The following is a 21,204-nucleotide window of genomic DNA, read 5'->3' on the forward strand; positions in this document are numbered from 1 at the left end:
AAGGAATTACGCAAATTGGTAAATAATAAAGTTTGTATTGCAACAATAATATTGTTATCGGAAAAACAATACAGGCCTTCAAAAAAGCAACCTTTCGCCTACTGTAAAATTTGGTGGGGGGAAAGTTATGGTCTGGGGCTGTTTTTCCTATTACGGAATGGGCTCGTTTGCTTTTATACACGGGAATATGAATTCCGCACTTTATATCAACACACTATGTAACCATTTATGGGAATCTGCAAAAAAATGGAGCTTAGTGACTTTATTTTCAACAAGACATGGCACCATGTCATACTTCCAAGATGACAATGCGATTTTTTCAAGAAAGTAAACCTTTTACTATGGGCACCTCAATCACCGGATTTAAATCCGATCGAACATATATGGGCTCATATGAAGAGGGAATTAAACACCTTTCATCCAAAGAATGTTTCGGAATTGAAAGAAAAAATCGAAAATATTTGGAACGAAATACCGATTAGTTTTATAAAAAAATTAATCGAAAGCATGCCGAATAGAGCACAAAAGCTTTTTAAGGCAAAGTAACTTTAAATAATCAAAAATAAAACGGTTTTTTATTGCGTTTGATTTTTTGTTAGTTATAATTTGTTAAGTAAAAATGATTATAAGTTCAAAAATAAAAATAAAACTAGTGTTAAAAAATGATAAATTATTCAATTCTTTAATAAAAACAATATAGTTGCATAGTAAATTTTTGATATTTCGAAAAAACGGTTTTTTTGCACCTAGTGTATATAACCGACTTGATGGGCGATTGATTATTTACAAAATGCTGCGAAGAGAACCAATTTCTAGTATTTTCATTGGATTATCAACGTAATACAAATAGAAAAATACATTTGAACGAAACAAATTTTAATCTTTTTACGTTAAAAAAATTCGGCCGATCCTTTACAGGATCACGTGCGATAGTTCCAGTAAGGGCAAGCAAAGGAGTGAATCTTAACGTTATTTTGGCAATTGATGACAATGGAACAATTGTGAGATTTGAATCACACATTGGATCTATAAAATCGAAATTTTGCAATTTTATGACGGCATTATCGGACAGTTTAGCTAGAGAGGAAATTATTATTTATATGGATAATGCTCCAATCCATAAAAAACAAGGAAATTTTGAAGGCGTGAGAGTAGAACATACAATTCAAAGATTTGATGCACCATATTCTCCGCAGCTAAATCCATGCGAAAGCTGTTTTTCGATTATCAAGGCTGGGATTAAGAAATATTTATCCAATCACAATAATCCTCATAACGATGTTCATGCAGCAGGAAATGGAACGCTGACGTAATTTCGAGCACTATTATTACAAAATGCCTTAGAATATTCTATGACAAATCTAACTCGCGAGAAAATACGGAATTTTTACAGAAATGCAGAAAAAATTATTGCGAATTGTACGATTGGGATTCCATTAACCTGACCTGATTAATAAATTGTCTTTATTAACTCTCATCTTGATTTAGCCGCATAGAAAAATTCTTATGTGTGTCCGTTATAAAAATATTTGTCAAAATTAATTTAAAAAATGTCAAAACTGAATATCGCATTGTCAAAACCAAAGTAAAAAATGTCAATATTGCTTATTGCATTGTCAAAATTGATGCAAAAAATGTCAAAATTGAATATCACATTGTCAAAACCGATGTAAAAAATGTCAATATTGCTTATTGCATTGTCAAAATTTTTTTTTTTTTGGTTTTTTTTTGGTTTTTTTTTTCAAAGTAAATTGATTGAAATAAGTTAGTCAGTGATTAAAAGGCACTTGCGGTTGCACGCATGATGGAGTGTGCATTGCCGCGAACGACAGCTATTCCAATTTGTTGGAATAACCATGACACTTCTCGAGGCTCCCCACGTCGCCTAGCAACTAATTGTCAAAATTGAATGTTGCATTGTCAAAATTGATGCAAAAAGCGTCAAAATTGAACGTCGCATTTTCAAAATTGGTATAAAAAATGTCAAACTTGAACTGAAAATGGTATAGAAAGTCGGTAAAAGAATAAAAAACATAGAAAAACAAATAAGATCGGTTGTTTATTGTCACGCGCCATAAATTAAACGCGTGTGTAAAGTGAAACGCTGTGACCTTGAATTTAACCTTCAGTTAAGCTTTTGACAATTATCAACTCAATATTAAAGATGATTTCACACTTTGAGATAATATGTGACATGGGCAGCTGGATACGTATGGGCAACCGGTTACATTTTACCTTAAAAAATTTAATTTAACCTTCTTGGTCGGGGTCGTGACGTGCCTCTCTTGCACGATGTCTAAAACACACACAATACAACTGAATGGGCTATCGATCTTATCTTTCAATGTTTTGGGGTCTTTGCCAGACCTGGAAACAGGAAGCGCTTTTCAATGACATGGAGAAGTATAGTGCTGACATCGAATGCCTACAAGAGACCAAACCAAAGTCGGGAACGGACCTTACATACGGAAACTACCGAATGATCTTGCTACCCCCTGACTGCAGACATTACGGACAAGGATTTGTGATTCACAAAAGCCTATGGTGTGGACTCAAACAATGGTGGAAAGTGACAGATAGAATCTCAGTGCTCCAAGTACAAATCTGGCAAAGAGAGAAGGACCAATGGGATTATATCAGTAATCAATATATACGCCACTCACAGCGGCAGAATCATCAAAGCTCCTGACGATTGAGCGAAAGGATGTCAAGTTTGATCAATAAATCTGACTATTTTTTTATTAAAGAGAAACAGTCATTAGAAAACCTCTCAGTTTTTCAAGCGATTTTGATCACTGTTTTGCGACTTTGAGTAAAGAGGAGAAGTCATTTTTTAACTAATCTTAGGTAGGGTCAAGGAATGATCTTCACTTGTTTTTTCTTTTTTGTGTGTGGGTCCATCAAGATAGACGATCCAGTTCCGCAGTGAATCTTTACTGATAACGGCGTCACTAGTCAAGTTTTTTAACATCATAGATGCATGGAACCTCAATCTCTTTATTTAAAAAAATGTGTGTCCTGCCTATGCGCAGCTATAGAATCTGTGGCTTTGCAGGAATTGAAATATTATTATTTTTCTCAGAGTTCTGATTATTTTTTGTAATTCATTTGTAATAATAAAAAATGTACAAAATTTTGATAAATTTATAATTATTTTGCCACGGCAACCCTTAAGTTAAGGTAGGTATTATGACAAGAAGATCACAGAGAATTTTATCAGTAATTATATATATAAATATATTTTTTAGAATATTTCGGAATCTCAATCTGGTAAGAAGGTAAGATAATAATAAATATTTTAAGAATTTAGATTCTGTAAAATCCTTCGAAATATTTGACAGTGATTCGGAAGGTACTTTCTATCTCGGAATATCTCAGAATTCATTCCGGAAGCTGACCAAGATGATCAAATCCACGAAATTGTGACAACTGTGTTAGTATATAATGCCAAAGTAAATTAAAGCCCTTCTTCTCTGACAATATTCAGGAATTAGACCAACAGTTAAACGAAGAGTCTTCTTACGTGAATAAGGTCTATTTTGTGAATAATAAGGTAGGAAATCAATGTCGATTTAAGATTATTAGCAAGCCACTTACGACCTCTCAAAGACTGTGAAGAGGTATCAAATAATTATGACTAAATTAAGGATTCTGAAATATGGACGATCAACACACTTCTAATAGATACACAGTCTTGTTTCTTACCTAATTCTAACAATTGAGTGTTTTTTATAATTATCACAAAATTAAATTACTTTTGTTTAATTGTTCACATAATATTTTACTAGATAATTTTAATAAAATATTATTATAATTATAATAAATTAAAAAATGATTTTAACTTTTAAAAAAATAAATAAGATCCTGATATTGTGTCGTTCTAGTGTTATGTTTTATAACGAATATTTGACACCAGTCGAATTGGATAGAATTATTAACCATAAATACAAATGTTCCGGTTCCTCGATAACTGAAAAATGGCTGCAAAAATTTTGGTGCTTTGTAGTAACCTTAGTCCCTACATGTATTGCCCCCAATCTTATAACTTTGATTGGACTAGTAGTTAATGTTGTTTCTACTGTAATAATGCTTTATTACAGTCCAGACGGCACATCTAATGTATAAAGAGTATATTTTACCTCAAAGATCCCTTCCTGGACATTCATTATGGCCACAGTCTGCCTTTTCCTATACCAGACACTTGATGCTATTGACGGGAAACATGCCAGAAGGACGGGAAATGTGAGTCCTCTCGGAGAATTGTTTGACCATGGATGTGATTCTTTGGCCACTGGTAAACAGTTGAATTTTAAAAGTCAGTAATTTATGCAATTGGGGTCGTTATTACTCTAAAATTGGGTACTGATCCTCTGGTTAGCTTTATAATCGTGTTTACTGCACTGATCTTGTTCTACACCTTCCACTGGGGTGTCTATGTTAATGATGTACTGGAGGCGGGAAAGTTATATTGGTCTTACTTATATTAGACTCGACGTCACTGAATTTCAGCTGTTTATCATGGGTGTTTACGGATTGACGAGTTACTTTGGACAGAATATATGGACTGATGTACTTTTTCGTGAATTTTTAAAATATTTGAAGGTTATTCTGTTCGGATTGTCACTGCGAATGTATCTATTTGTCACAGTTTTTATTTTTTCTTGGCATACAATATTTGCTAAAATATCGATTATTTTTAAAGGCGGGGTCGGCCGCAATGGCTCAAGTGTAGCAGAAACAAGTGTTATTTCTCCCGCCATTCCCTTGTTTATTTCTGTGGTTTCGTCTTACTATGTTGTTTGCTTGTACGATGATTATTTCGCATCAAGACCACTATTTTTACTGCTGGTACTGTCAATATCACCTGTGAAGCAAAGTACAGACATAATCGTTTTTATTGTAATTTATTTGCCTTTTTAGTTAAGAAGAATGACTCGTAGTTCTTTAACTATGTTTGATTCATGTCTACTGACTCAATTGATTTTGATTTTAAATGCCCGTTTATCACGCCTTTTGAATTTTGAATTGCTATTTGTTATATGCGTGGTAAGATAATGCTATTTTATTTATTTAATAGATGTATGCATTGTGGGATTATTGTTTATATATCTACTCGGTCTGCTATCAAATTAGTTCTTTCCTTGGGATTCATGTTCTCTTCGTACAAAAATCTCAACAAGTGATCAACAAATCTCTCTAATTTTCTTTTTTTTCAATTTATTCCATTTTTTTGGTTTATGAAATTCTTAATCATTTAATTTAAAGTGTTTTATTTGACGATTGGCTTGTTTGTGTTTAATTAATTTGAGGCAGGTGCCCTGTCTTATTAAGCTAAATCCTTCAACAAGTTTTTAAGTACTCAATTAACTATTTTGAATATCTTATCAAATTTTGTTGTTAGGTGGTTTCTTAAATAAACTGTATTTCTGACAATTTCAACTTCCATGGTTAGATAATATATTCTCCTCATTTGACTGTTTGTTTATTCGGTTATCTTTTCATGTGATATTTATTTTTTTATAGCACTAAAAAGTTACTTTTTCAAAGTTAATTCATTTTGCCTTTTGGATTAAGTAAGATTTGTAAATGCTGTAATTTAAATGTGATGAAATCTACACGCTCTTTTTTTGATAATCATAAATTATGAGCATTTTCCAGTTAAATCAAGGGAAAAAAGTATCTCGCGTTCGTTCTCTACAATGTAAATATAGACGACGATCCTACTTTATTAAAAAAGAAACTAATTAACTAAGTAATTTTACTAACTAAGTCCAGAGCCTTCGAAGTGAGCAGAAGGTGGCACTCCACGCACCTCCTCCCTAGACGACGATCCTATAAATTTATAACTTCCAAAATAATATGGCAGAAGAATGTTGACTCTAAAACAGAATATCAGGATCATCAGATAAATTAATTTAATTAATGACATGAATTATTATTTTTTCAAGAATTAGTTTATTTAATGAAAAGAAAAGCAAATAACTACAGAGTGTCGCGGACTTGAGGATCATTCCGGGGAAGACGCGTTGCAAATCGAAAGGCAGTTCCTTCGGAGAATTAAGACCGAGCTCGTCCCCATCTGGTCATTGGTCTTCTATGCGATTTTTTGCCCACTAGCCGTCATAACTTCTCAGCTTCTTTACCGACAAACGCCAGTGGTCTCAAAGGCGAGGGGCACGAACTCATAGGCCTCCAAAAGATAAGCGTATTTCAACATTTTCTTCTCCTCCGCAAGCGCGCAAGCATAGCCTGACGAACATTCCGGCCTTGACAACAATGTCTCCGACAGAAATTCCACACAGGTCACGTCCCAAATAAGAGACCTACCTCCCCTAAATGGGAATGTAGTCATTTTGTCAAAAAATGATGTGATTCCGACATAATTGCATTAATAAAATAATAATCTTTGTTTAAGTAAAATTTGTTTGATATTACAAAACAGAAACGCTGTTTATTAACACTATTAAAATAATAAAATATAAAAATCACAAAAATGTCATTGACTTTTTCCAAATTGCGGTCTTAAAATTACAATGTTTTAATGACGCAATTGTCATTTTTAATTATATATTGTTTTTAGATTTATAAAATTAAAATTAAAACCATAGAAACCAAATAAGCAGATGACAAACAAAAATGAATCAATTAATGTGTCTAAATATATTTTTGACGATTACACAACTCGAAGTGAAATGGTAAATAATACATAAAACTAATTTTTTCAGAGAAAAATTACAGGAGTATACAATTTTATTCCAATAAAAAAATTAAAAATAATTATCGATTGTTCTGAAAACAGTATTTGCAATTTTGGAGATTTTTTTCCTAATCTTGAAGTTTTTGACGTGTCAAATAGTTTCATTCCATCAATACGGTATAAAATATATTTTTTATATTTAGAGAATTAGGAACCAATTTTGAGTTACTTACTACTTTAATAATAGGAAATTGTCAGCTGAAAGATCTGCATGGAATAGCAATGGCTTCAAATTTGCTCAGATTAGATGTTTCAAACAATCAAATCTGTGATACGTCACCAATCACTTTTTTGGAAAAAATAGAAAATATCAACATTGAAAAGTTTGTTCATATTTTGAATTTCAATACATTTTTAATGTTTATTAATTTTAGTAATTTAATAACTGATGTTCTACATGTTCATTATTTATTGTTTTGTGGCAATTTAAAGACTTTATTCATTGGTGGAAATCCAGTTTGTGACAAAACAGATGAATTAGGAGAACTCAGTATTTCAAAAGTCGAAATAAATTTTAACGTAAACTCTCCTTGTGACATAAGGAGAATGCACGGTGAAATTCCTTCTAATGAAACCGGCATATTATATTTAATAAAAAATATTTTATTCTAGAAAATACAAACATTGAAACTACCGACGCTGATTTGATTGATAAAAATTTGAATAAAATACATATTACAGACAAATCTTGTTATTTCCAACAAGAAAATACAGATATAAGAAAATGTATAATTACTTATATTTAAATTTATAGTAGTGGACAGTGCTGTTTATCGACCTCGGCTTTTAAATAGAAGGGAAATGAGTTCTCCAATTTTGAAAATAATCAAAAAAGTGGACTCGTTGGAAAATTTCGCAGTTTCTTCTTTTTCGTAGAATTTTAATTTATTAATTAGGTAGTGAAGATATTGGTGAGGTCACTTTCCTGCCTCCAATCAAAAACGAAGTTCTAACCACAATTAAAAAGAAAATTTATTAAACTGATTTTAGATAAATTTATATCTGATTATTAATTAATTTACAGTTTTATTTAAATAAGTTTTTTCAACGGAATGTTGTCATGTTGTACAAATATTTAATGTTTATTATGTGTAGAGAATTTGTTACTTTGAATGAATCACCATTATTTTTAATAAATATGTTTTTTATATATATTTATTAACGATTTGTTAATAATTGGCTCTTTATTGTATTTCGGGAAGTTAGAAAAATCATGTGAATCATTTAGCCAGTCAACCCATATTAAATTTTTAAAATAATAATTTTTATAAAATATATCATAATATAATTATTTTAAAATCAATTACAATTTATTCTGGTGGTTACTTCCCATTTTGGTTCAATACACAATAAAAAACAGAAATGAATAATAAAAATTCAAAAACAGAGAAAAAACTTTATTCACCAGGGGATTTCATCTTTGGAAAGTTACGGGGCTACACTCCTTGGCCAGCAAGAATTGATTCTTCATTAGGGGAGAAATGCCTTGGAAGATATCAAGTATATTTTTACGGAAGCGGCCAAATGTATGTTTTGGGACATATTTATGTCTTATAGTGCAATGCTCCCCCCAAGGGATGTCTTTCCTTATCAAGAATATAAAGAAATATTTGGAATGAGAAACAAATGTCTCGACTTTATAAAAGGCATTTCCGAATTGGAATATGCCAGCAAAACTGTCTGGAAAACAAAGTTGAGACTCAGATACAGGAAAGTCCTGTTGTGGAAGAGTCTGTGGTGATATATTCATTTTTATCGTTTAGTGTGAGAAAACCCCGCCTATTGAATATTTGGATTCTCCTGTGCTTGTTTCCCCTATCCCCTCCCCGATTGCGACTGTTTTTATTACATGGAATATATTAATTTAGAAAAAATCTCGTAAAAATAGTAAGCAAAAAATCAAAAAAATACGCAAACCAGTGATTTCCCCTTCCCCGAATAAAGAAAAATCGATTCCAAAAAGTCCCAAAAAATCGAAAATGAGTGGAGATTATATCCTAAAGGAATTTGATTTGGCCATAAAAAGTGCTCTTCAAGTTTCAGAGCCAGTTTAGTTTTTAATTTATCTTCTCAAGGATGTCCAACAATGCGTAGAAACGCTAAAACAAGTAATGTCTACTCAGTTTGACGGGGAATCCCTTCTAAAATACCCTGAATTCATTCTCACCCTCAGAAAAGTTAGTCAAATATAACTAGTGTTTTCTTCTAGATCAGGAAGTACAAGAAAAGTAGACAAGTGCAAGAATTAGCAGATAAAGTTATAACCAAGTTGAAGAACGTCTGTCGTTCACTTCCAGCTAAAGATTTTGATCGGATGTATCCTCAAAGGTCTCTTGTGCCCGAAGAACCGGTTATAATTAATAAAGAAAATATTCCTGTTCCGATTGTTGAGGATTTTGAGGAAGTATAATATTTTTGTGTTTATTCTAGAAAAATCGTATTCGTATCGAAGAGACAATTGCAGAGATTATGAGAGAATCTAAAATTGTTTTGCCAGAGGAAATGAATATAGAAATTGGGGGTTATGATCAGCAAACATTATTAGGAGGTTTTATAATTGAGGAAAAACAGAAGCCTGACGAATTCGAAGACCTTTTTAATGTTAATGATGATGACATATACCAAATGTTGGGAGTTTAGTTGGTTTTCTTGATTTTACAAGATACATTTAAAGTCTACGACTTATGTGGACAATATATGACGGATTTATGGTAGAAATCAGATAAAATAATAAAATTACGATTTTCGGAATTTTTGATCAATGTCAATGAAGGAAAAATTTGCTAAAATCAAACTACAGCTCGAGAAAATCTAAACTGCTAATGAAATAATGATGAAGAAACTTACTAAGCGCGACACGTTTTTTTCATATGGCTTCAAAAAAATAGAGATGAGATCAAGATCGTAGAAAAATTGAGATTTTATGACTCAAGGAAGCGATTCGAGTTGGTGTTATAAACTAAATAAAAGACGATTCTATAGATCCGTCAGTGGAAATAATAAGAGGGCGATAATTAACTTTATTCAAGAGGAATGCATTCCGCATTGGGCCAACATCTGGATTAAGCATGAACGGAAAAAAGCATTTTTTCGACTACGAAAAGAGTCACTGAATCTGAAAATACATATGTCGAGTTCTCAAACAATTTCGAAATTGAATCGCCGTTTTATTAATTTGTCTTAATTATTTTTCACGGAATACTGATTTAAATTGTAAATTAGTTTGCATTTTGTTTTTCTACACAAATTATCTATATCAACTGATTATTAAAGACAACTATAAAATTACAGTTAAAATATTTGAAAAAATTATTAAGAACGTAAATGGCGTCTTATATTTAAAAACTTGATTTTTAGATTCACAGGTGTCTTTTTTTACAATTTGGTTCGTTTCTTTTACTTTTTGTTATACTTTTTGCCAAGAAAATTAAAAAATATTTTCTCTATTTTAGTTAAATGAACAACAAGCATGTCCTCGAGTCTCAAAATGAGGTCCACTAAACTTTCCTGGCAAAAAATTAATGAATTATTTTCAACATGTTAATGTAAAAAACAGCAAGAATTTTAACAATGATGTGCTCCCAATTATTCGTGATAGCATCCGCTTACCTTTTCATCTTTTTTCACTTTTTATATTGTTTAATCCAGCCGTGACGCCATTTTCCATCACGGACCTTTCCTGCTTAACCCAGAATCTGTCTTAAAACTCGTGTTTAATTATCGGGCTTCCTATCGTATTCCCATAAGAACTCAGATCTGCCTATTTTTATCTGGCGAAGTCTTTATCGGCTTTAATAGAGTGGGTCATTTGTGACCAGATCATTCCGAATTGGAACTAGTGTTCTGCTCTGGAATATTTGCCCTAGCCTCCTCAGTTCAAGATTCGGGCTCGAACAAATCGCTTACGCAAACGAATCAACTCTTAATGGCCCACGACGTCGGTTGTGCGGTCCGTATTCTTTTATCTTCTGATTCCGTCCGCACCATTACTCTGGATGTAGTCCAAATTCTTAGCCCATTTAGTTGAGCGTTGGCGTGTCTGGCTGGTGCGAGGCTTCGGTCTCTGAACAGCTCCGGCTAATATTAAAATTGGATGTTAAGAATGCGTTTAATTCTATCAACATAAAGCATCTACTTGAGGTTTGTAAAGACAGAATTCTTTCATTGCTGCTAATTGTTTTTCTTTTGTATGGGTACCCAAGCCTTTTGGCTCCGGGTGATTCTTTTATTTCATCTTCTTATAGTGTACAGCAAGGCGATCCTTCTGGTCCATTGTTATTTTCCCTTTCCTTAGATTTTGTTGCACATAAGAATGCGCTTCCTCTAAATATTTGGTATTTGAATGAATTTATAATCGGTGGTCCGCCCGATATTTTGCTAAACGACTTGGAATCTCTAATACCAGGTTTGTCATTTATTGATCTTGAAATTAATTCTCTCAAATCTGAAATTGTAAATTTTAACATCGATCGTGCGTTCTTGAAGACATTCTCTGATGCGTTCTTCTGTTGAGAAGATTTTTGATATCAATTTTGATGACGTTGGTTGGTGTCAGGCCAAACTTCCTGTTCCTTTTTGCGGTCTGGGGTTTCCGCTTTTCTTTCATCTTCTTCAGGATTGTATCTTCTGGTCCATAAGATTTTTTAAAAATTACTTGAATCAACTGTGGACTCTGATATTGATTCTGCACTTGCACTATGGAAACAAAATCATTATGAACTCCCTTCCGATGTTACTTCCCAACCGGATTGGGACAAAATTTTTTGCCGTCGATCTTCAGTTTACTTAGAACTAATCTTCGACCAATACAGATTGACCTGTTTTCGTACCGCTTGTCAGCCATACTCAGACTCCTGGCTTAATGTTTTCCCCTTCTCGGCTTTTGAATGCAGTCCTTGATATGGATTCACTCAGTTTGGATATTTGTAATCGCTTCGAACCTCCCGTTGGAGGCCCCATCATTTCCGCTGTGGTGCTAAAGTTGATCCCTTTTGGCTCCATCTTCTCTCCCGATGGCAGTACGCAATTTTCTTATGAATCCAGGAAACAGCTTATGTCGGAAGTCACCGGTGCTGACCCTTTCTCCATAAATTCTGAATTCTACTGCTTATAGATCTGCTTCGTCGGCTGAGAAGGCCGAATCTATGAAACTGTCGAAGTAAGGTCACTTGTGCGAACGCTTTTCTTTGGGCAAGTGCCGTAGATACGTCTTGTGTTTTCGGTGTCAAAGACCTTGCTCATCCTAAAAAATTTGGATGTTTGTGCATCCATCGTTTTAGATATTTGCATTCCTTATTCAAAGGATCTCGCTGACTGTTTTACGCGGGAATTGTCTCTCAATCCTGCGAACCGGTTTTAGCTAGTACTTTTTTTTCCTTTTTGTTTCATTCTATAAAATATTATTCAAAAAATATTCCAATTAATTAAATTTAACATCATCGACCAGTAATTGAGATGTAATTAGTTGAAAAATCCTAAACCCCTGAAAATGGCAAAGGTTTCATCTCCCTTCGTCGTTTCAGGTGTTCCCGCAGAATGATGAGCATTCCACACATAAGCGCAAAAGAGGAAATTACAGCACGTCAAAAGAATTCCTAAGGAAAACGGCTCTGCACCCTGTCCGAAAGTGTGCTGGCTCAAAATTCCTAGAGATAGAAAAGCAGAGGACTTTTTTCGGGTTGTCCGGATCACCCTGTATTTCTCTGTATGTTTTTCAAGATTTATACATGCCAATTATTATGTCTTTTTCTTCAGATGTTTTATGACTAATAATGTAGCGAGATTAGTTAGTTAATGCACGTTCGCGTTGCCAGTAAACAAAATTTATGGTTTCGCTTGTGCCATGTTTTTAACTATTCTTGTCGTTAGCCACTTCCATTCCTTCCGTCGTCTTGCCCTCTTTCCGATTTCGTCCAGATCGTCTGCATCCTTCAATCGGCCTCCGATCATAGCATATTCCTTCGTAAGTATTCCCGGAAGACAGTCTCTTGGACGTCCTCTATATTTAGAGTATTCAGTATGGCCGAAAAATTCTTCCATGGCCATATTGCATGGTGTTTCTTTCTTCATTCGTAAAATATGTCCAAACAGGCGCCAGCGGGTTTCAAGTATATTTAGACTTATAGGCCCACAGTTAGCTAACCTGTATAATTCATCATTTGATATTTTCTTCGGCCACGAATAGCCGAGGAGTTTTCTCAGTTGACCCCTGTGGAAAGAGTCAAGTTGCTCCATGTTTTTCTTTGATGTTCCCCAAGTACCTGCGTTGTACATGAGGACAGGTCGGACAAATGCATCATATAATCGTAGGCGCATCTTAGTCGAAATTTGGTTTTTTCTCATCCAGATAGATTGAAGTTTAAGTGCAATTGTTGATAATATTTTTCGTCTGGTAATATCTTCGGAATCGCCAAGAAGAGATCCGAGTTTTCGGACGTTTCGCCACTTCTCATCTATGCGAGTTGGCATACGTTCGACGGTGGTTATTTCGGTTTTCTCTTCATTAACTTTAAGTGCCCATTTATCGAAAATTGTTCTTGCTTTCTCCATAATAATTTTTATTAATTTCCGATCCTCCGCAATAAAATCAATATCATCCGCGTATATAAGTTCCACAACTTGGTTGTCGATACATCCAATTTCTACTCTTAGTGCTCTCAGAGCTGCCTTTGAATTTTCGATTTCATGAAAAAGCGCGGTGAGGTTGTTGACAAAAGAGACTCCACCCACTTTCCTGCAAGAGGAGCGCAGGCAGGGAACACAGACACAAGGCCATCAATGAGATCGTGAAGGCCGGTCTCGAATCGGCGGGCCATTCGTGCCTCCTCGAACCGGTCGGACTCGATCGGGGAGACGGCAAAAGGCCTGACGGGATGACAATATTTCCGTACTTGTCCGGGAAAGCCCTTGTATGGGATGTTACTGTTGTGGATACTTTCTCAAAGTCGAGGATCCATTCTTCCGCTGCGAACCCTTGTTCGGCTGCAAACCACGCCGAAAGGATGAAATTACAGAATTATTCTTCTCTCGCGGACCGCTACCGTTTTACGCTAATCGCCCTGGAGCCGCGGGAAAGGAGACCGACTTGTTTCTCAACAAGGTCGGGCAGTCCATTGGGAGGATTGCTGAATGAGCTCCGTCCTACTTAAAGGTTCATTACGTAAAAAGAGAAGCGTTGGTATTTTATTTTTTTGAGTTTACGTCCTACAGACTGGGCGTTCATTCCTCAATTCACGTGTTTCGAAGACGGACAATCCTCATCGACTAAGACCAACATGCCTGAACAGCCCAATTATTCTAGTAAAAATAATTGTGATGGGCACTTCCTGCTATTCCGGATTCATTGACTATTCCAGCATGAAACAAGCTGAGACTTCTGATAAGTGGGGTAGATATGTGATTACGTGAATGACTATTTTAGAGGTTTCCAAATGATGAGGCGCAAAAATCTTATAAATATTTTTTAGAAGATTTTGATAATAATTGTTATTAATTTAAGAATTATATTTTTTCAAAAATTAATTTAATTTAAATAAGTTCAACAACATGGATAAATTCACGAATAGTAGAGTCAAAATAATTGAAATATAATCAATACGACTCCAAAAAAGAGGAAATATTGTTCATCCTACTTACTGTTAGGATTCAGGCGTACTCCTCTACTTGCTTTGTTTCAAAACACGAAAAAGTTAACAAAAACTTGTTTATGTCTCATCAAATGCTTTATTAGCTACATAAAAAATTTCTTAAAATATAGAAAAATGTAAGAAACCGCAAAATATCGGAGAAAATTTAATTTTGCCAGCAGCTTTGGGGAATCTTTTGCAAACAATTACGACAAATACCACTTGTTGATAACACAGTTGCTAGAAGAATTGATGATATATCTAAAGACCTTTGTAATCAGTTGGTTGTTCGACTACGTAATTGTAAATTTGCTATACAAGTTGATGAGGGATTTTTTCTTTAGAAAATGATATTGTTCAGGAATGATAGAATGATAGTCACGAATAGTCGCTATTTGATGGTCGAGATGGCTAACATCCCCGAAGTGGTTGCTAATAATATCATTCCCAGTCGCTTCCCTTACGCAGATGTGGTTATCTCTATCACTCTAAGAGATCCACGATTCCAGTTCTAATGATTATCATGAAAGATCTGGCATTATTTACATCCATGGGAATAATGATTTGCCATTCAATGTCGACTCCTCCATGTTCCTCTTTTCCAACAGGTCGCACACTTTTACACGGTGAAATCACTCAGGGTGGACTTTTAAGAAGTCTAATTTATCTTCATACTCTCAGGTGATGACCTCCGAGTACATGGAGCAGCAACAACGAGTGGCCGCCAGTTCAAAAAAAATTAAAACACAAACAACCATCTCATGTTAGTGACACGCAACCGAATTGTCTGAATGGGAATTGTTCTCGGATTATATGTGAGCAGTTGGATTGAATAAAAATAATTTTCCTAATGAAACCAGTCTTACTGTTCTGAGGGGTGATAGGATTAGCGTTGTTTGGATATAATTTTCAAGGACGACGGCCATAATTTCGAGGAACTGAAATGTACATGACCCGACTGATTTTAACGTTTCTGTACGAAGCCTTTAACATCGGACAGAAAATAGTCTGCAATTCTAGTTTGTCATACTTATAACAAAAATTAGAAAATTTGAGTCATTTTGTCAAGGAGGTCAAACAGGATAATCAAGTGATAACCACTTGCTCTTTATATCAGAGATCGCATCAATCTATTCCCTAAAATTCTCTAATTTAGCAAACAATTTTAACAGTTGTCTCACTATTAAAATCATTTTTCACACAATTAACCGCTTTGACATCTTAGAAAGCGTTAACATGACCGTTTATGATTATGAAGCCTACCACGTCGTCCTCATATATCACCATGGTTCGTTCCATTAGTTTGTTATATAAACGGAATATGTATGCAAGTATAATTTATTATATCAATTCACGTCTATAGTCATCGGATTTACTCATAAAACAGTATTTCAACCAATAATGTATTATTAATATTGTCTTAAAACGATTCATGCTCCAAATCTTCTTTCCCTCTTTGCAAAGATAGAAAATGCGTCTGAAATGTCAATTTCATAGTCCATAGATTCGTAGTCACTAGAAATGACATTGAATAAATACATAATCTCTGCAAATGCACAATACCATGGAATAAAGCCACATAAATTGGGGAGATCAGATGACTTTATAAGAAAATCAGGGGGAGGAAATCCATAAAAATCTACGAATAAATTTATCATATGAATTGAACTTTTCAATTCATTTTCAATGTAAGCCTGGCTTAAAGTTTCGGCCTTGACATTTCGTGATATCAATTCACGAATAAACTCAATATACGCAAATTTAGAGTCCTCCGGTCCCAGAAGTACTACTAACGGTTCGCTTCTATGTTAATGTAGAATAAGCAGTACAATTTAGAACCACAAAGAACCCTTCCGCAGGTAAAATCATAATTGTGATATTCGGCGATTTTTCCGATGAATTTTTCCTCGAAAACATACTTATCTGAAATATTTTGTTCAAAATTTTACTTTGTGGGTCATATATGAGTATATTTGAGATTTTATTATCGACACAACACTGAATATAATGTTTTATTATGTTTAATCCAGTTTTTGTGTTGTCTTGTTTTAATACAAGAGCACATGTTCTTGGTTGGTTTAATGTAAAGTTATTTTCTTTTTGAGGTTTTCTTGTTTTAAGAATTCTGAAGAATTTTTTTAATTTTGTAAAAATTAAATATAAAAAATTGTAGCATTTCAAAGTCAGTAGTAAGAGATACAATGCTCCTTTAAATAAATATATGATGTAGTTTCCCATTAATAAACAGACAACGTGTTGTTCATAGAATATAGAATTATCTATTTGCTTTTTAAATTTTAGTTGATTAAAAACAAATAAAAATTATATGAATTTAATTTTAAAAAAAAATTTAATAACTTTCGAATAGGGAGACGAGCTGGCTCTTTCAGCAAATCTCAGGCGTCATGCACCGCGGAAACTGCCATTCAATACGCAGTGCGACATCGTTGAGCTGATCCCTAGGGCTCTCGGCTACCCTTTCAGCCACTTACCCTAGCTAACAATCTAACCTTGTTCCTTAATATCTTTCAAATATATATTTGTAAAAGGAAAGTTACGATCAAGAAAATCTGAAAGAATTAATTTCAATTTAAAAATAAATAAACTAAAATTCAATTTTAACAAAATATATGAATTTTCCAGATCCAAATGCGACTAATTTTTTAGGAGAATTACTCCTCCATCAGCACAATTTACGGCACTTGGAAGATTAGCTATTGTTGCAATATCCTAGTATACAAATATATGTTTATACTTTGCCGCTGTGATATGAATATATCCTTAAAATATTTTGATTAGTTCCATGACAGATAATGTCATCATTAGATATCCATTTACCCCCATAATACTGTAAGAATAAAATACCAATACATACAAAGGACGTGTCATTTTTCTTATGAGGAACGTTTTGCACTAGTTCACATGTATCATAGTTCCAAATCTGATATTTAATGAATAAACAACAAAAACCTGAACTGGATTGTCTTTACGCCAAGACGCAGTGACAATTAACTTTGAGGTTGGGTCAATGTCGACAGCTTCACCGCAAATATGAGGTCCATAAATGTGCCTAAACCAATTTATACTCATCCGTCACTTCAAAGATTGATTCTGTCGATCATCCCAATACTGAAATATATTTTAATATAAAAATAAAATCACTTGAATTGTGTTGTCCCAGCCACCAGTCAAAAATGAATTTTCCGAATGATAGACTGCAGAAAATACTGCGAGAGAATGACCAGACAAGACATTCTTTTTATGTCTAATAAAAATATTTTATTTTTTCAAATATACCCAGCTTGTAAATGAGAAATTCGTTGTCCAGTTTCAACATTATAAATAAATATATTAGTGTTCTCCCCGACAGTTACGAATCTATCGCCTGAGAAATGCATTGCTAAAGAGAGTGTAGATCTTTGATCGAATATTGTTCGAAGACAAAATTCATTTTTATAATTCCATATTCTAGTCGTTCCATTTGAATCTTCAAATACAAAAATTAATTTACATGAAGCAATCAGAACTTGTTCATTGGCGTCGGGGATAAATCGAATGCATGTACACGGAAACTGTTTAGTTTTGATATCTGAGTCGACTAGACATGACGTCTCAAAATTCAAGTTAATGTAAATGATCTATTTTATAAATAAGGGACTAACATGGATTTTTCCAGACGATAGCCCTAGTGCTAAAATAGAGCATTCTTGGTTAAATCTGCAGCACATTACAGGCGTGTCAAATTCTCTAAATTGAAGATTGTTATTTTAAATTTACATTTTTTTAATAAACAATAATGGTTTGTAAATATTCAATTCATCTTTGTAGTGCATTTATTTGAAATACCAGATTAATTGTTAATTTCTAATTAAATAATAATTTTAAATTAATTTGTAGTCAAGGTAAATCGTTGTAACCATTAAGGCTGATTGATTTAAGGTTAGCAAATTTTACAAATTCAAGAATATTATTACTTTCGAATGATTAATAATTGATTATAGTCGTTAAATTTGATTTTATTTTAACTTTTTTAAATGGAAATCTTTATTTGTATAGACAAAAATTATGTGTGATGGTTGTACTAATAGAAAAAAAAAACAATTGATTTTTCAAGATCTTTGTTCTAATTAACTTTCCTTTTCCATATTAGTTTGCTCCGCCAAGTTTACTCTCGGAATCCTCTTCCCGCTATCTGTTCCCACTTCGGAGTTGTTTCCTTCATCGGCGGAAACTACAGAATCTCGCCGTCTCTTCACCGATTTCCGTCCTTCGTCAAATGAGTTACCTGAGGTAGACATATTTTCGAAGCCAAATTTGTGTTCTACTATCATGCTTTCCATTGTTTTTTTCAAACCAACAGTCTGGATGTATGCTTGCACACTTTCTTTGATTTTAAGAAGGTCCATATATTTTCTGAAGAATGTAGAGACTATCCCATCCCACGTGAGGACAATCGGTACAATCTTTACCTTAGCCTTGTGAATTATTGTAATTCACTGGCTAGAATGTCGTATTTATGCATTTTTTCCACTCCCACCGATTTCAAATTATCTATCGAGGTAACACCCACTTCAATGATCCATATCAAATTTTCCTTCTGTCATACAGGAATATATCAGGCTTGTTATATTGTATTTTTAGTTCAGTTGGAATTGTAGTATCGACCCGAATTTCCGCAGAGCTATTCGACATTATACACTGCACGGAGTGGTTTTTCAGTCTCTTGGACTTCTCATTCCAAATCTCCGACACAAGTGCATGTGAACACACCTCACAATCTCGTTATGCCTTCTGGTATAATCTGAATTTAGCATCTCTACTGCATCGCGTCGCAAGATGGTCCACGGTTTTAGGCGAGGATTTACAATGTGGGCATTTTTCATCAGAGTTTCTGAAAAAGACGTTTCTGTCTTGAAGAAAAGAGAACATTGCCTCAGATTTAGGAGATGTATTCCCTTTCTTTAGCCATGTTGAAGATGTTGGGATATCAAAAGTATTATTCTCAAGCGACTCAAATAGCTTCGAATGCAACCTTTTCTTTTTAATACTAAGCAACAGTGACTCTATCTGCAAGTCACGTAGTGATTTAGCAATCTCATCGAGTGTGGTTGTTCCATATTTACAATGCAGGAATTCTGTGATTGTGGCCATATGGGTTTTCCTTTTCTGTTCGGCCCACAAAATTGCTGCTTTTCTCAAGGAGATTAACTTTCGCCTTTCCAAATTGGTTTTGAAGTCCAACAGCATTTTTTCCGCCTTAAAGGCAACTGATACAAGTCCCCTTCCAAGTGTATCTCTTGGCAGATACAGTCTTTCTTTACAGGCTGGCTTCATGTGAATTTTCAAATCAGCCAACAGCTTTCTGACAAACTTGTCCATTTCTTCGAAACAAGATGGTTCCAGATCGAGTAGACCGATATAATAGTTAATCAGCGATAGAGCATGCTCATTAATTGCTCTAAATAGATTGACTGCATTTAGTTTAGTTTCCGATAGTCTTCCAATACGCTTTTGCATTTCTTCTTTAATATTTTTGAGTACATCCTCTTTAAGAACATTACTGCATCTGTCTTCTAGCACCCCCAGATAGCGATAGCTATCTAGTCCATCCATTAATGTAGCTTCATTCCTCAACAAATAACAATTTGTCGCTGATTTCTCAAAATTCTTCTCCAAACCAGCCAGTTTAAAGTAAATGTTCACATCCTCCATCATGCGTGCCAGTGTCTCTCCTTCTGAGCAAAAAGCTTCAAATCATCGATGAATAGAAATGATTGGTAGAAAAGGTTAAGGACTTGTCTTCACCAGTATTGATTGACATACTCGGATATTTTAAAGATAAAATCCTGCTTAATGGATCCAAGACCAATACAAATAACTGTGGTGACAGTGAGTCACCTTGGAGTATACCACGATCAATATTAACTGTTCCAAGCAGCTCTTTTCCTAATCTTAACGACACTCTCCAGTTAGGAATTATTGACATCATAAATTTCGTTATCCATTTAGGTAGTCCTGAGTTTTCCAAAACTTCAAAAAGAAATTCGTGACTCACTGAGTCAAAAGCTTTCTTTACGTCGATCCATGCACATAATAATTTGTTTCCATAAACTTCATTAACGCGTCTATTTAGAAGCGCTAATTCCTTTGCTCCTTGGCAATGGCGTTTAGATCCCAACTGGAACTCCGTTATCAGATCGTAAGTATCAGCATATACAGCGATTTTTTCGTTCACACATTTTGTGACCAATTTATATAAGCACGGCATGCATGTAATTGGTCTAAGGTCCTTCGGATCAACAGAGTTTGCTTTCTTTGGGATTAAAAATGTAATTCCAGTGTAAAACCATCCTTGTGGTTGACTGACACCATTAATAATATTTCTGATCTCTTGGAAAAGAAATTTGTGAAGAGAGTCCAGCTTTTGATAAAGAAATTGTACACAGCATCACATCCCGGAGCCTTCCAATTAGGAAGGTACTCAATTAAGTTTGATATAAACTCGTCGCTAACGTCAGGTGCATTATCTTCCACTCCAGTTACTCTTTTGTTCACTCCAAGGCCCAAATCAGTTTTATCCCTTTTCTTCCAAACATCACCCCAAAACTTGAGACACTCAGACGAGTCAAAACCAGCAATTTGTTTGTTATCAGAATTGGGATTCAGCTTTCTGTAGAACATCTTCTGTTCAACTCGAAGTTTCTATTATCTATTCCATATTGCCTTCTTGAATCTGAAACTGATAACTTTTTGTTTAGAATTTTGATTTGATCATTTATTGTAGACGATTTCTCTCAAACTCCCCCCTTTTAGACTTCTTAT

At 34.2% G+C, this 21,204-nt stretch overlaps 3 protein-coding genes and 1 long non-coding RNA gene across 4 annotated transcripts; 2 read left to right on the top strand and 2 right to left on the bottom strand.

Moving 5' to 3' along the window:
• The first annotated feature begins 1,052 nt into the window (after positions 1-1,052).
• On the top strand, positions 1,053-5,200 carry LOC115228446 (choline/ethanolaminephosphotransferase 1-like). The gene is made up of 7 exons (XM_029799023.1): positions 1,053-1,309; positions 1,940-2,003; positions 4,147-4,319; positions 4,488-4,569; positions 4,603-4,890; positions 4,921-5,046; positions 5,078-5,200. Exons 1-7 carry the CDS (start codon positions 1,053-1,055, stop codon positions 5,198-5,200), a joined length of 1,113 nt encoding a protein of 370 aa, XP_029654883.1.
• Positions 5,201-6,910: 1,710 nt separating this feature from the next.
• Positions 6,911-7,389, top strand: LOC115228436. The gene is made up of 2 exons (XM_029799014.1): positions 6,911-7,080; positions 7,132-7,389. The coding sequence occupies exons 1-2, from the start codon at positions 6,980-6,982 to the stop codon at positions 7,367-7,369; spliced, it is 339 nt and encodes a 112-aa protein (XP_029654874.1). The 5' UTR covers positions 6,911-6,979; the 3' UTR covers positions 7,370-7,389.
• Positions 7,390-17,497: 10,108 nt separating this feature from the next.
• LOC115228435 lies at positions 17,498-18,207 on the bottom strand. Its single transcript, XR_003883215.2, has 4 exons — positions 18,160-18,207; positions 17,680-18,129; positions 17,545-17,647; positions 17,498-17,511 (listed from the first exon to the last, which is right to left on the bottom strand). It is a non-coding gene; the product is annotated as an uncharacterized LOC115228435 (long non-coding RNA).
• A 957-nt stretch (positions 18,208-19,164) lies between these two features.
• On the bottom strand, positions 19,165-20,094 carry LOC115228447. Its single transcript, XM_029799024.1, has one exon. It carries the CDS (start codon positions 20,092-20,094, stop codon positions 19,165-19,167), a length of 930 nt encoding a protein of 309 aa, XP_029654884.1.
• Positions 20,095-21,204: the final 1,110 nt, after the last annotated feature.

This window comes from Octopus sinensis, unplaced genomic scaffold (assembly GCF_006345805.1).
Source record: "Octopus sinensis unplaced genomic scaffold, ASM634580v1 Contig10522, whole genome shotgun sequence".
NCBI lineage: Eukaryota > Metazoa > Mollusca > Cephalopoda > Octopoda > Octopodidae > Octopus > Octopus sinensis.

What these genes read in the sequence shown, in the direction of transcription:
- LOC115228446 (XM_029799023.1), top strand. Translation starts at nt 1,053, where the DNA reads ATGACGGCATTATCGGACAGTTTAGCTAGAGAGGAAATTATTATTTAT. An exon ending in TCAAACTTGAACTGAAAATG is followed by an intron (nt 2,004 to 4,146) that starts GTATAGAAAGTC and finishes TTTACCTCAAAG; the next exon opens with ATCCCTTCCTGGACATTCAT. An exon ending in CAGTTGAATTTTAAAAGTCA is followed by an intron (nt 4,320 to 4,487) that starts GTAATTTATGCA and finishes TACTTATATTAG; the next exon opens with ACTCGACGTCACTGAATTTC.
- LOC115228436 (XM_029799014.1), top strand. Translation starts at nt 6,980, where the DNA reads ATGGCTTCAAATTTGCTCAGATTAGATGTTTCAAACAATCAAATCTGT. An exon ending in GAAAATATCAACATTGAAAA is followed by an intron (nt 7,081 to 7,131) that starts GTTTGTTCATAT and finishes TATTAATTTTAG; the next exon opens with TAATTTAATAACTGATGTTC.
- LOC115228447 (XM_029799024.1), bottom strand. Translation starts at nt 20,094, where the DNA reads ATGGAGGATGTGAACATTTACTTTAAACTGGCTGGTTTGGAGAAGAAT.